Source organism: Hyperolius riggenbachi, chromosome 2 (genome assembly GCF_040937935.1).
Source record: "Hyperolius riggenbachi isolate aHypRig1 chromosome 2, aHypRig1.pri, whole genome shotgun sequence".
Classification (NCBI taxonomy): Eukaryota; Metazoa; Chordata; class Amphibia; order Anura; family Hyperoliidae; genus Hyperolius; species Hyperolius riggenbachi.
The window spans coordinates 402,985,752-402,999,591 of NC_090647.1; the positions used below are offsets into that span (position 1 = coordinate 402,985,752).

Consider the following 13,840-nt stretch of genomic DNA (forward strand, 5'->3'; position numbering starts at 1 on the left):
TAAGTACCATTATCCGTACTACACATATAAGTCATTACATCATACGTTGTGTTTTTTTGTTAGTTTTTTCATTTCACTGTCCCTTTAAGTTGGGATGAAACACAAAATTAAATTTTTGATCTTAAACGTTAACTACGGTAAGGCTTAGATTTCACCACTCATAAAAGCAGTAAAGAAAAGGTAGTAGCCCCCCCCCCAAAACAAATAAGGAAAAAGGTGCATGTGGTATATGTGATATCCAGATTGGAAAAGGGTAGGGAGTAAAAAGGAGATCCTACCTTAAATAAGTGATTCTCACATATAGGGAGCATCATATGTAGGTAGAAAAAAACAAGGTCTTGTAAAAGTGATAACTTTTAATGGCTAATTGATAGTTAAATTATGCAAGCTTTCTGGGATCTAGTCCCCTTCTTCAGGCATATTTCCAGATGTTAGCTAAAGTAAAACACTGATGCAGGTAAATAGTAAACACGTAGATGGCAGTTGTGCTGGTTACTGTTTAGCAGTTAGATGTCAGGTGATCAGCAGGCTGGAGCCAGTGAGTTCATGCAAACATACATGAAATCTAGCAGGTTTATGAAGATCATGAAGCCAAGTCAATTATGTTACATAAGGAGTCATGAATCCCATTCCACAATTTAACCCTTCTGTTAATGCCTTAAACATTTTCATAAATTTGTACTCAGAGATCTTTCTTGCGTGTTCATTTTAGAAGTTACCCTTAAGAATAAGTACTTTGAGATCTTTCATGCTGTGTCCTGGTCACAGAAGTGTTGGGCCTCATTAATTTTATAGCAGTGGTGGTTCATTCTTGTGTGCAATTTTTGTCCTGTTACTCCTATATGAATTTCTCTTGAGGGGCATTTCATGCAGGATATCATGTATACAACATTGGATGGCTCACAGGCAAATTGGTCTGGTATTAGATGATATTTCTGTGAGTTTGGTATTTGTATTTGGCTTGTGCTTCTGTTATTGTAGGGTATTGTGCCTGGAGTTTGTGTAGATAATGCAGTTATGATGATCTTTTGTCTCAAATTGGGAGGTTGTCTGAAAGCAAGCAGTGGTAAATGAGGAAAAACGTCCTTCAGGTGTTTGTCTTTGAAGTATTGGTTGCAGGGCTTTTAATATCTTCTTCAGTGGTCCATATGCAATTCAGTTTTTCACCTTAGGCAATATTTTCAATCCTTGTCAATACACCAGTAAGCAAGAAAGTAATAGTACTTTCTCATCCACTTTTTCATTTGCAAAGTGCTGAAAAGTTATTTTAAAAAGATGTTAAAAACTTTTTCTCCTGAGTTTTGGGCAGTGTCTTTAAACTTGGGTTGTAGGTGCCCACTATTGGGAATCTGTTGTTTTCCGTCTTTGGGGTGTACTTCAATAGTTCCCCTCTAGATTTTAAAGTTTCTTTGTGTATTTGATCATCAATGATTTGTGAATGATATCCCTGATCTATGAATATATTACATAGCGACATAAGTTGTCTGTCTCTGTCCTCTGAATTAGAACATATTCGGTTATACCTCAGAGTCTAGCTGTAAACAATAGATTTTTTTGGTGTGTTCCTCTTGTATATAAATTGTGGTATCTAGGAAACTGACATAGGATGAAAAGTTGAGAGTTAACTTGATGTTCTGGTGGTGCTCTGAGAAATGTTTGTAGAATCTGAAAAAAAAAAATTGGGGGGAAAACACTGAAGCCCATGATTTAATTTCACAAGTTGAAAGGAAGTTTTCCTCCAATCTGGCCATAAATACTTTTGCATACTGGGGCAACATCCTACTTCCCATAGCACTGCCCATTGTCTGTAGATATATAGTATATCATTCCTAAATGAAAAATAGTTACGAGTTAGTATATACTTGATAAGTTGTAGTGTGGGCGCTGTTGGTAGATCATTAAGCTGAAGGAGATGTTGGCAAGCTGCAGTACCATCCTCGGGTGGGATGTTAGTATAAAGGGATTCGACATCCATTGTAGCCAGGATAGCACCCTCTGGGATCAGACCCATGGCAGTCAATTTGTTAAGAAGGTCAGAGGTGTCCTGGATGTAGCTGGCTGTATTCCTTACCATGGGTTTAGGAATGTTTTCTACCCAGCCAGATATCTTTTCTGTTAAGGCCCATACACACGGGGTACGGCCGTCGCCGCAGCCACATGGCACGCGCGTGTTGTGGCGACAGGTCGCCCGTGTGTATAACGCACGACCCCGAACCGTCGCCCGTTGGAGTTGTCGCCAGGCGATTGACATGTTCAATCGCCGGCTACAGCTGTCGCCGCGACTTCGCCGGAACTGTCGCTAGTCCCGCGTGAATATGCGGGCTAGCGACAGGAGACCTACGCGAGTGAATGGAGCATCCGGCCGGGGGATGCTCCATTCACAAACAGCTTCCGCCGCGTCTCTGCCTTTCTGGCGAGACGTGTGGACAGCAGTCGCCGGCAGGGAGCTGTCGCTCCCTGTTCGTGTGCGCGCATGCTACGGGGGACAATTGTCTCCCGTGAGTATGTAACATAAGTGTCCCCTAAAGAGAGGATAGGTCGATCTGGGTTTCCTTCTTTGTGTATTTTTGGTAAGATGTAGAATGTGTCTTTCAGGATTATCTGGTATTAATGTAAGTATGTTAGATAATATTGAGGAAAATATCATTAACCATATTCTTAAATTTCCATGTGTATTGCAGCGTGGGGTTTGTTTCTAGTCTTTTGTAATAGGTGTTGTTGGAGAGCTGTCTGTTTGCTTCTTGAACATAGCTGGATTTATCCAAAATCACTACAGCTCCTTCTTTGTCAGCTGGTTTAATAAAAAAAAAAAATGTTATTGCTTTTAAAGCGAAATATAACCCTGCATTTCAACTTTGCTCTAAAACATTATTTACAGTATATTATATGCAACCAGCATTTTTTTTTACTAGACCAGCATTGGAAGGGTTACACAGTGCTTTAAAGTTCCTGGAGATTTCTGCAGACGCATCCGAAGCTGACATAGATACATTTTGTTTACATAAATGTATCTGTGTTGAATGTGACTCACTCTCTCTGACTGAGGAGTTGGAGGACAGCCAAAGAGTGTGTAACATTTCTCAATAGATACATTTAACTAAATAGAATGTAACAATCTGAACTTCTGCATATCTCTCCACGGAACTTTAAACCTCTGTGTTTAACCCTTCCAATGCTGGTCTAGTAAAAAAAAATGCTTTTTGCATATAATATGCTGTAAATAATGTTTTAGAGCAAAGTTGAAATGCAGGGTTATATTCCGTTTTATGGTTCAGTATTGCTTTGCTTTCTTGATTGATGAGGTTGTAGCATGTTTTTGCTTGTCCAGTATCTCCAATTTGATTCTTTTTCTGAAGTTGTCAGTATACTCTTCTAATTTCTTGGTCCGCCCCAATTTTGGTGTCCAGTTACTGCTTTCTTGTTTTTTGTATTTGCAGGTTCGGTGACTTCGAATGATGAATAATTAGGTCTGTTGTGAAAAAAAATTCTTTAGGGCCCGTTTCCACTAGTGCAGAAACCGGGCCGAATCCGCAGAGTTTCCCCGCAGGCAAATCGCGCAGGGAAACTCTGCCATAGGACATTATGGCGGCGCCAGCCGAATTGCTTGCCCTAGCAATTCGGCCGACATTGCCATCAGTTTTCGTGCAGGAGGCAGCGAATCCCATAGCCGTGTATGGCACGGCTTCTGGGATTCGTCTGTGTACCTGCGACCCGGAAGTGCCCCACACGTCTCGCAGCCGCATGTGGTGGCTAGTGGAAACTGGCCCTTAGTCGTATGCTCCGAAAAAATTCTTCCATGTCACTACAAAATTCTATTTCATCAAATCTTTTGGTGGTGCAAAAAGTAAGTCCTTTAGATAGAACAGCTAATTCAATCTTGCTTGGGTTATGATTTTAAAGACGTCTGAGTTCTAAGTAGATTTATTAGGATTCAACAGGTTTACAGCAGAAATGCAGTCACATGTCTTTTAAGGGTGATTCCGCAAAGCAGGAATCTGTAGATCATCTTAAAGGACAATTGAAGTGAAAAGAATATGGAGGCTGCCAAATTCATTTCCTTTAAACAATACCAGTTGCTTGGCAGCCCTGCTGATCTATTTGGCTGCAGTAGTATCGGGATAACGCAAACAAACATGCAGCTAATCTTGTCGGATCTGACAATAATGTCAGAAACACCTGATCTGCTGCATGCTTGTTCAGGATCTATGGCTAAAGGTATTCGAGGCAGAGGATCAACAGGACAGCCAGGCAACTGGTATTGCTTAAAAGGAAATATGGCAGCTTTTATGTCCCTCTTACTTCAGTTGTCCTTTTAAGCATTTCATAGCATCTTAAAACAAGTACCGGCTTGAGTCATTTTTTTTTTTTTTTTTTTTACGAACCCTAGATATGAGAATCACTTATTTAACCTATTTTAGTTCCTGGCAGGGCTGTGGAGTCGGTCCAAAAATCCACCGACTCCGACTCCTCAGTTTAGGATTCCTCCGACTCCTCGACTCCGACTCCTCTAATTTGCATATTACAATTTTGTTGATTAAAAGTATGTAACATGAAATTCGTCTCTTAACTGCCAACGCTTAGGAATTTTACAAGACAACTGAAGTGAGAAGGATATGTAGACTACTATATTTATTCCCTTTAGACTAAAACTAGTCCTTGGTAAGAGTACTTGTAAAAGGTACAAACCGGAACAAAGAACATCTATCAGGCCCTAGGCAATGTAAGTGTGGGTACATGTAAGAATGATGTGCAGGTACTCTGCAGGGGAATGAGGAGATTGTAAACAGACAACACCTCTGTGTTCAATGTGCACAGCATTCTCAATGGATTCCCTGCAGCTCTGTGGAGAGTGCATATGTAGAGTATTGTACTACTGTGTAACAAAGTAAACCTGAGACCGATGACATTAAAGTTTTATACATACCTGGGGCTTCCTCCAGCCGCCTTCAGGATAATCAGTCCCTCGTTGTCCTCTTCCACCACCTGGATCTTCTGCTATGAGTCCAGGTACTTGAGCCAGTTGGGCGTAGTGCGCATGCACACACTCCGCCGCCAGGAGCATACTACAGCTGTGCAGCACTATTGCGCAGGTGTAGAATGTTCCTGGCTGTGGAAGCGGCATGCGGCCGGACAGCGCTGACTGGCTAAATTACCAGGACTCATAGCAGAAGATCCAGGTGGTGGAGGACAGCGAGGGACTGATTAGCCTGAAGGGGGCTGGAGGAAGCCCCAGGTATGTATAAAACTTTACTTTTCATCCGTCTCAGATACTCTTTAATTTGTAGTCCCCAAACCAAATTTTGACAACATATCAAATTATTTGATTTCATCAGCAAAGGGAGTGCATACATTTGCATAAATCAGCATCAGTGCAGAATTATTCCCATCTCATTGACCATCTCTATTAGTGACACAGCTACACATCAGGCTTTATTCTTACAGCATAGATGTTATTTAGTATATATAAGAGATTCCTGTGTACACATCATATATACAGTCACAATCAGATATGTATATCTGATCTTAAAAATACGGGGACTGCTTTATTGAAGCAGCACAAGTAACTAATTTTGATTGGTTTATTTCATTTTTGTGGACTAAGCACAGCTATTTTTACTGTATATATACTGTATATATACATTATTTTTAATGACTATTATCTGAGAAATAGAACATTTTATCATATTTTCTATTTTAATTACAGTTACAAATTCATTAGGAGTCGGAGTCGGTGCATTTTTTTCCCCGACTCCGACTCCAGGCACCCAAAATTGCCCGACTCCACGACTCCGACTCCACAGCCCTGGTTCCTGGACGTAGAAACTACGTCCAGGAACCATGCGCGCTCCCGCGGCCGATCGCGCGTGTGTACGCGTGCCCCAGCCCACGGTTTATTAGCCAGGCAATCAGTGAATCGGGCTATGGTGCCCGATCACTGATTCCTCTCCCCCGCTGAAAAAGCAACAGCTTCTCTCGGAAGCTGCGCCTTTTCTGGCTGTTACCTTCCCCATGTGTCTCTCTAAGCGTATGTTACGCTTAGAGTGACGTCATGTAAACAAACTCATGGCCGCCATCTTGTGGCCAAAAAGTAATACTACAACTAAAGTAAAAAAAAATAAAAATCACACATTTACATTATAAACCTGATGTTTACATCTCACCCTCCCAAAACTACCCAAATAAAATGTTTAATATAAAAAAAAAAACCATTACAAAAAAAAACAAAACATGTAAATATTTACATAAGGGTCTAAACTTTTTAAATATCAATGTAAAGATGAAATATTTCTATATTTTTTTTTTATTTTAAACTTGTAAATAGTGATAGATGCGAAACGGAAAAAATGCACCTTTATTTCCAAATAAAATATTGTCGCCATACATTGTGATAGGGACATAATTTTAACAGTGTAATAACCGGGACATATGGGCAAATACAATACGTGAGTTTTAATTATGGAGGCATCTATTATTTTAAAACTATTATGGCTGAAAACTGAGAAATTAATTTTTTCCATTTTTTTCTTATTCTTCCTGTTAAAATGCATTTACAGTAAAGTGGTTCTTACGAAAATGTACCCCCCAAAGAAAGAAAAAACAAGATATAGATCAGTTAATTGTGATGAGTAGTGATAAAGTTATAGGCTAATGAATGGGAGGTGAACATTTCTCAAGTAAAAACGAAGGAACGCGAATGGGTTAAGGTAGTATCACATACATCCCTTTTTTTTGACACCTCCTACTGTTCCTCTACTGAGATTAAGTCCCCCCTAGACAGGGGAAATCATGCTACAAGGTGATTTTTTTTTTTTTTTTTTTTTTTTTTTTTTTTACTATTTGGTAAACCTATAATACACCAGATTGTGCTCCCGCTGTCCTATGTTTTGTGTTCCACAACAGAGAAAAAAGGACATAGGACAAATGTTTTTTTTTTTTTTATAGGATCCATTTCGACATGTCAGGTTGTTTTTAAACCTGTCCATTTAACTCGCAGAAAGATCAGAATGCAAACTCCTCTCTCTTTGACCCTGTATCCTCAAACATCCTTCGCCCCCCACTTCCATGACCTGGCATGGTTCGATACTCGCTTCCTTGTTTAACTTCTCTCCACAGGCACCTTCCCCAAAGCCTTCAAACAGGCCACCGTACTTCCGCATGCTAAAAAAAACTCCTCACTCGACCCATCCCTACCCTCAAACTACAGCTCAATCTCCCACCTTCACTCTGGCTCTAAAATCCTTGAACATCTGGGCCACCGACGCATTACCCAATACCCCAACACCAACTCCCTACTTGACCCACTACCATCTTGTTTCCGAACTGCACACTTAAAAGAAACAGCCCTCACCAAGGTGGTCAACGACCTTACCCTTGCCAGAGCCAAAGGCAGTTACTCCATTCTGCTCCTCCTTGACCTCTGCTTGCCATTTGATTCTGTAGACCACCCCTCCTCCTCCAATCCCTACATTCCTTGGGCATCCATGGCCTTGCCATGGCTTTGATCTCCTCCTACCTCTCCAATAACTCCTTTGTGACCTCCTTCAACGGCTCCTCCTCAACTCCTACCCCCTCTGTTGGTGTCCTCCAGGGCTCTGTTCTGGGACTCCTCTGTTATTTATATACACTTCCTCAATTGGCAAACTCATCTCCTCCCTGGGCTTCAAATACCACCTTTATGCCGAAGACACTCAGATTTACCTCCATACTCCTTATCTCTCCTCCAACACCATGGACAAGGTCTCCTCATGCCTTTAGACTATTTCCTTCTGGATGTCAGCTAGGTTGGAAGCTTACATCCAAATCTTAACCACAGCCTGCAATTTCTACTTCCATAATAACTCCAAGACCCCTCCTGACCCCGGACATTACCAAGCTGCTCATCCACGCCCTGATCATATCCTGCCTTGATTACTACAACTCCCCATCTATCCGGCCTCCCCTTGAACTGCATTGCCCCCTTCAATCAGTTATGAATGCGGCTGCCAGGCTCATCCATTCTTCTCACTGCTCCACATCCACATCCCCCTCTGTAAATCACTACTACTACTGGCTCCCTATCCGATTGACGATATGTTTCAAGATTCTATACCTGGCTTGTAAATCTGTGCACAAAACCTGCCCTTCCTACATGTTGGAGCTTGTTCACAGGTATACAATACTGTAGACTGCCACCTGCAGTCCTTCAATGCCCATGGTCTATCTGCCCAGCGCATTTCCCACTGCCATGCGCACCTGCAGGATTTTTTAAGAGCTTGGCTTCAGCAGGTTGAGTCAGAACACCTGATCTGTATATTCATTTAGCGTTAGAGACTCAGTTTGTATTTGCACCCAAGGATCAGCAATGCTTGTGAAATTACATTAAAAAGGGTCAGCAATAACACACTGTGGATTATTTTTCACATAACACAGCATATACAGAGATACTGCATATTTGATTTTAACATTTACAATTTTTTCCCTTAGATCTTGGTTTATCCCCACATCTTACTGCACTTATGGCAAATGGGAAGGACTCTGATCATCAAAGTACTACAACAAACACTGGCATAAGCTATTCAAACGATTCTGGTAAGTTTTTCTGTCTGAGATTTGTATGAAATTGAAAATAAACTGTAATTAAAAGAGAAAATATGATGTTGGATTTTGTAAAAAAAAAATAGTCATCATACATAACTTAGTGATAGCAGTGCTTAGTCCAAAAAAATTAAATAAACCTATCAAAAAACAAGTTCTTTCAGCTGCTGCAATAAAGTCACTATTTTTAAAGCCAGATATACCAATCTGATTGTGACTGTATAACTGAGGACACCGGAAATTGAACTATTTAAAACTGTTACCAGTGTAAGTGTATTGCACTCAGGGCCGGGCAGAGGCGTGAGAGGCTCCAACCTCAGGGCACAGTATAGGAGGGGGCACACAACTCACTCAGTGATAATTTCTCTATTGTGTTTGAAGGGGATACATGGCAGTGACTGCAAGCCAGATAACTAGATATTAAGGTGTGTGTGTGGGGAGGAGGAGGGGGAGGGGGGGGGGGCACCTTTTGGTCATAGGACTTAGTCAAAGCAATCAGTGTGTGATGGCTGAGCTGAGGGAGGGGTGCACTTTGGTGTCTCATCCTTGGGTGCTGGAGGACCTTGTCCTGGCTCTGAGTGCACTCCTCCTCTGTTGTTTATCTCCTAATTTAACAATTCACTTATGTGGTACACTCCTGTTATACTAAATGTAAAGCATTGGTCAAAGCGCTCAACAGTAGGTACAATAATCTCAGTGTATGCAAACCCTAAAAGGGAACCAGAGACAAACGAAAGAGAAAATTTTATACATACCTGGGGCTTCCTACAGCCCCGTATGCACGGATCGCTCCCACGCCACCATCCACCGATGCCTGCAACTACAAGAACCAGCTCCTGTCACTGACGTCATCTGAGCCAGCTACGCAGGAGAAGTGCACCCTCTACGTATCTCTCCAGCGGCTGCTGGAGAGATATGCAAAGAACGCACTTCTCCTACGCTAGACTGGCTCAGACTGACGGGAAGAGCGGGGAACCGGTTCTCGTAGCTGCGGGGCAGCATGGGAGCGATCCGTGCGTATGGGGCTGGAGGAAGCCCCAGGTATGTATAAAATCTTTTCTTTAGTTTGTCTCTGGTTCTCTTTAAGGGAACCAGTCCCTTCTTTCTCCTAGCTGTTATGCTTGCATTTGCATCAAACTTCATAGTCATTCATATTGCTTACCCATCAACAGACCAGCTGTAGTGCTTATGTTTATGTATTCATGAATCCTCCTCACAGTCACTGTTTCCTTCAGTTAATCCCCATCTTACAGTTTTGACGTACAGCAGCACAAAGTGCGGGTGGTGGATTATATTTCAGTAGAAACATATTAGCATATGAGCCTGTGAACTCTTGTAAATTTTACGAGGTTCGCTGAGAGCTAACTGAAAGAAACGGTGACTGTGAGGAGGCGTCGTGGATATATAAACAAAAGTGCTATAGAAGTGTTCCCCAACCCTGTCCTTAAAGAGTACCCGAACTGAAAATAAGGTCAAAATAAACATACACAGGCCATACTTACCTTCCATGTAGACTGCTCATCAATCTTTTTTTCTTCTCCTGCGTCCTGTTTGTCCACTGTGATCAATGGAATTTTCTGTCCTCCATTTTGAAAATGGCCATTACCCCATAACAGCTTCCTGATCAGCACACTGTTAAACGGTTATATCACCCACTTGAGCCATAGGGAAACATAGACGTTACCTTGCTCAATCGGTTGTAACTGACAGCTGCTGATATATAACTGACTGCAACTGGTATATTTCAGTTCTGACAATCTTGTCAGAACTGGAAAAGATCACTGTTAGAAGAAAATGGTGAGCATCTGAGAGGAACTGATGACGAGGTGAGTATGTAATATTCATTTGCAGCTACATCATGTGTTTGTTTTAAATAATTGTACTCAGTTCAGGTTCCCTTTAAGGCCCACCAATGGTGCCTGTTTTGTGGAAATCCACATAGGTAGGTAATCAGCTCTGCTGAGACACGAATTACCCCACCTGTGAATGTTTGTGGTTTCCTGCAAAACATATACTGTTGGTGGGCCTTGAAGACAAGGTTGGGGAACTCTGCAATGGTCTGTTAATGGATCAGCAATGTGAGTGACTTTGAAGCTTGATGCAAAGGCAGAGTGTTACACCCAGGATAAAAAAAGAGACTAAATTCCTCAAACTGTGAATACATGGAGATTATTGTACCTACTGTTGAGCTCTTTCATCATTGCTTCATACAGTATTTAGTATATCAGGCGTATACCATATAAGTAATTTGTACTGTATGTGGGGTATACAGGGGCGTAGTTACATAGTTATTTGGGTTGAAAAAAGACATTCGTCCATCGAGTTCAATCAGAGAACAAAGTACAACACCAACACCAGCCTACTCCCTCACATATTCCTGTTGATCCAGTTAAATACCTGTTGATTTGTTAAATTAGGCGATAACCTAATAGGGAGAACTGCCATACACCTACACTGGTAACAGTTTTGAATAGTTCAATTTAAGTAAAATTTGTTTCAGTTTTAACTACCTTAGGGCCGTTTTTCCACTAGTAAATGATGCGAATGCGGCTAGCTAGCCGCATCACTTCCGCCGCCAGCCGCATCACTTCCGCATCTCCCGATGCGGAAGTCATTGGAGGAGATGGGATGCGGCCGTGCTAGAATCTGCAGCATGCTGCAGATTTTTAGATCGCACCGCTCGGCACGACATGCACGCAGTGGAAACTCTTCCATTGCTGTGCATGTGTTCCAGGACACCCGCGGTGTGATGCGGCTATGTAGTCGCATTGCACCGCTCCTAGTGGAAACGGGCCCTTAGAAATGGTTTTGGCTTTTTTTGTAGTTTGTGCCCTGGTGACACCTGCAACTAATGTGAGAGTATTTTTCCACAATGTAATAGAGAAAAAATAAACCTCCGCAACAGTTATACAAATTATAACATTAAAAACATGACATTATTATTATTTTTAGTATTTATATAGCGCCGACATATTATGCAGCGCTGTACAATGTGTGTATATGTGTATATATAGATAGATATATAGATATAGATATATAGATATATATATATATATATATATATATATATATATATATATATATATATATATATATCTATCTATCTATGTATGTATGTATGTATGTATGTGTGTATATATATATATATATATATATATATATATATATATATATATATATATATATATATATATATAATGTATATGTGTATATATGTATGTATATGTGTATATATGTATGTATATGTATATATGTATGTATATGTGTGTATATGTATGTATATGTATATGTGTGTATATATATATATATATATATATGTATATGTGTATATATATATATATATATATATATGTATGTGTATGTGTGTATGTATATATATGTGTGTGTGTGTGTGTGTGTGTGTGTGTGTGTGTGTGTGTGTGTGTGTGTGTGTGTGTGTATATATATAGTCTCGGCACTAACTGTCCCTCAAATGAGCTCACGATCTAGTCCTTACCATTGCCATATGTCTATATTATGTAGTGTAAGTACTGTAGTCTAGGGCCAATTTTTTGTAGGGGGAGCCAATTAACTTATCCATATGTTTTTGGAATGTGGGAGGAAACCGGAGTGCCCGGAGGAAGCCCACGCAGACACGGAGAGGACATACAAACTCTTTGCAGATAGTGCCCTGGCTGGGATTCGAACCAGGGACCCAGTGCTGCAAGGCAAGAGGGCTAACCACTACGCCACCGTGCTGCCCATACAACATTTCCCAATGTACACACACAGAAATGAAGATTTTATTTTTTTTTCTTAAATGGCACAGTTTCCTGCCATAGGGAGACAACTCTGCTGATTTCTGTACCCTCAGCTGCCCATATAGTGAATGCAGACTGTAATCTGACACAGATTACACAGTGTTCTAAACTTTAAATTTCCCAGAACGTCCTTGGGACAGCACCCCTCCTCGGAGACTTGTCTCCCTCCCACTTCTGGATAGGAAGCTATTAATAAAATAAATTTGCATAATGGACAGCAGACATAAATACAAGCCACTCACAGATGTTCTCCAGTTGTTTTTCCTGTCCCGGACGGAAGCGGTGTGGAGGTCTCTATGCTCCCATGTCAGGTGGCAGGTGCAGCGGTGGAGCAGGCAAATCGGGCTGAGCAGGGGACTCAGTGTGCCGCGCGTCCAGCGTATGGGAGGCTTCTCCACGGAATCCGGAAGATTTATGGACGGCAGAGCGCTTTCCGGAAGTTCCGGTGGAGGCGCAGTGACGTCATGTGCAGGCGTCCCACATGACGGAGATCATGTGACCGGCGCTGAGTGCAGGCCGCGGCGGTGATTGGAGAAGCTGATGCGGAGAAATGCGGACCAGCTGAGAATCATCAAGGAGGAGGAGCTGGAGGTGAGGGTAGGGTTTTTAAGCCCAAAATTTGTTTTATGATCTCAATGCTGCTGGTGACCATGGAGGACGCCGCAGGCCTTTCTAATCTGCAATCTGCAGAGTCTGGCCCTGAACCCTCTCTGGTGAGCAAATGTATGGTCTTTTGCGGACACTGCTGTTGGTTTACACTGAAGGGACTGATGACTTTTCTGTTTGATATTTTTCAGCCCAAACCTGCTAAATCTGACAAGAGTGATAAAGATAAAGACAAGTCATCTTCTCAGTCCACTCCATGCATCAACCTCCAAAGAAAGACGATGTGTTATTTGTAGTAGCCGTATATCTTCATCAGCTCCTACCTCCAGGAAATTGTGTCAATATTGTACCGACAAAATTGTTAAAGACGAATCGCCAGTTGTTTTCAAGGATTTAATGGGGTGGATGCGTTCAGAGATGTCTTCTGCTATAAAGGATATAAAGGACTCAGCTATAGCCTCTACTTCTGCTGCTGCTGCTTCTGCTTCAGCTTCTGCTTCTGCTTCAACCACTTCATTGCCTCAGGACAGCGATATTCAGGTTCAGGGGCCCCCCTCTATTACTGATGTCTCTGTGCGGGCAGTTCCACTTCCTTCCCTCAGTTCAAAAAGAAAAAGGGGTGAGGAGTTAGAATCGGAAATTTCTGAAGAGGAGGGAGAAATTTCCTCCTTTGAAGAAATATCCGCTGAGGATACCGTTGATAAATCTGATACGCATCAGAAATTTGCTTTTTCACCAGAACTCATGAAAGAATTATTGTCTGATATGCATATTGCCATGGGAATCACTATCGAAAAGAAACCTTTGACACCCTTGGATCAAATGTACGAGAGCTTGTCAGACCCCCAGACTTGTTTCAT

General features: G+C 41.6%; 1 protein-coding gene across 4 annotated transcripts in view; it reads left to right on the plus strand.

The window, feature by feature from the left end:
• GPR161 (G protein-coupled receptor 161) overlaps positions 1–13,840 on the plus strand; it is a 146,317-nt gene that overhangs the window by 88,445 nt on the left and 44,032 nt on the right. For all 4 annotated transcript variants that reach the window (XM_068269795.1, XM_068269797.1, XM_068269798.1 and 1 more), the window contains one exon: positions 8,464–8,568. In XM_068269795.1, the coding sequence (XP_068125896.1) occupies positions 8,464–8,568 (105 nt within the window). The remainder of the gene's footprint in view (positions 1–8,463; positions 8,569–13,840) is intronic.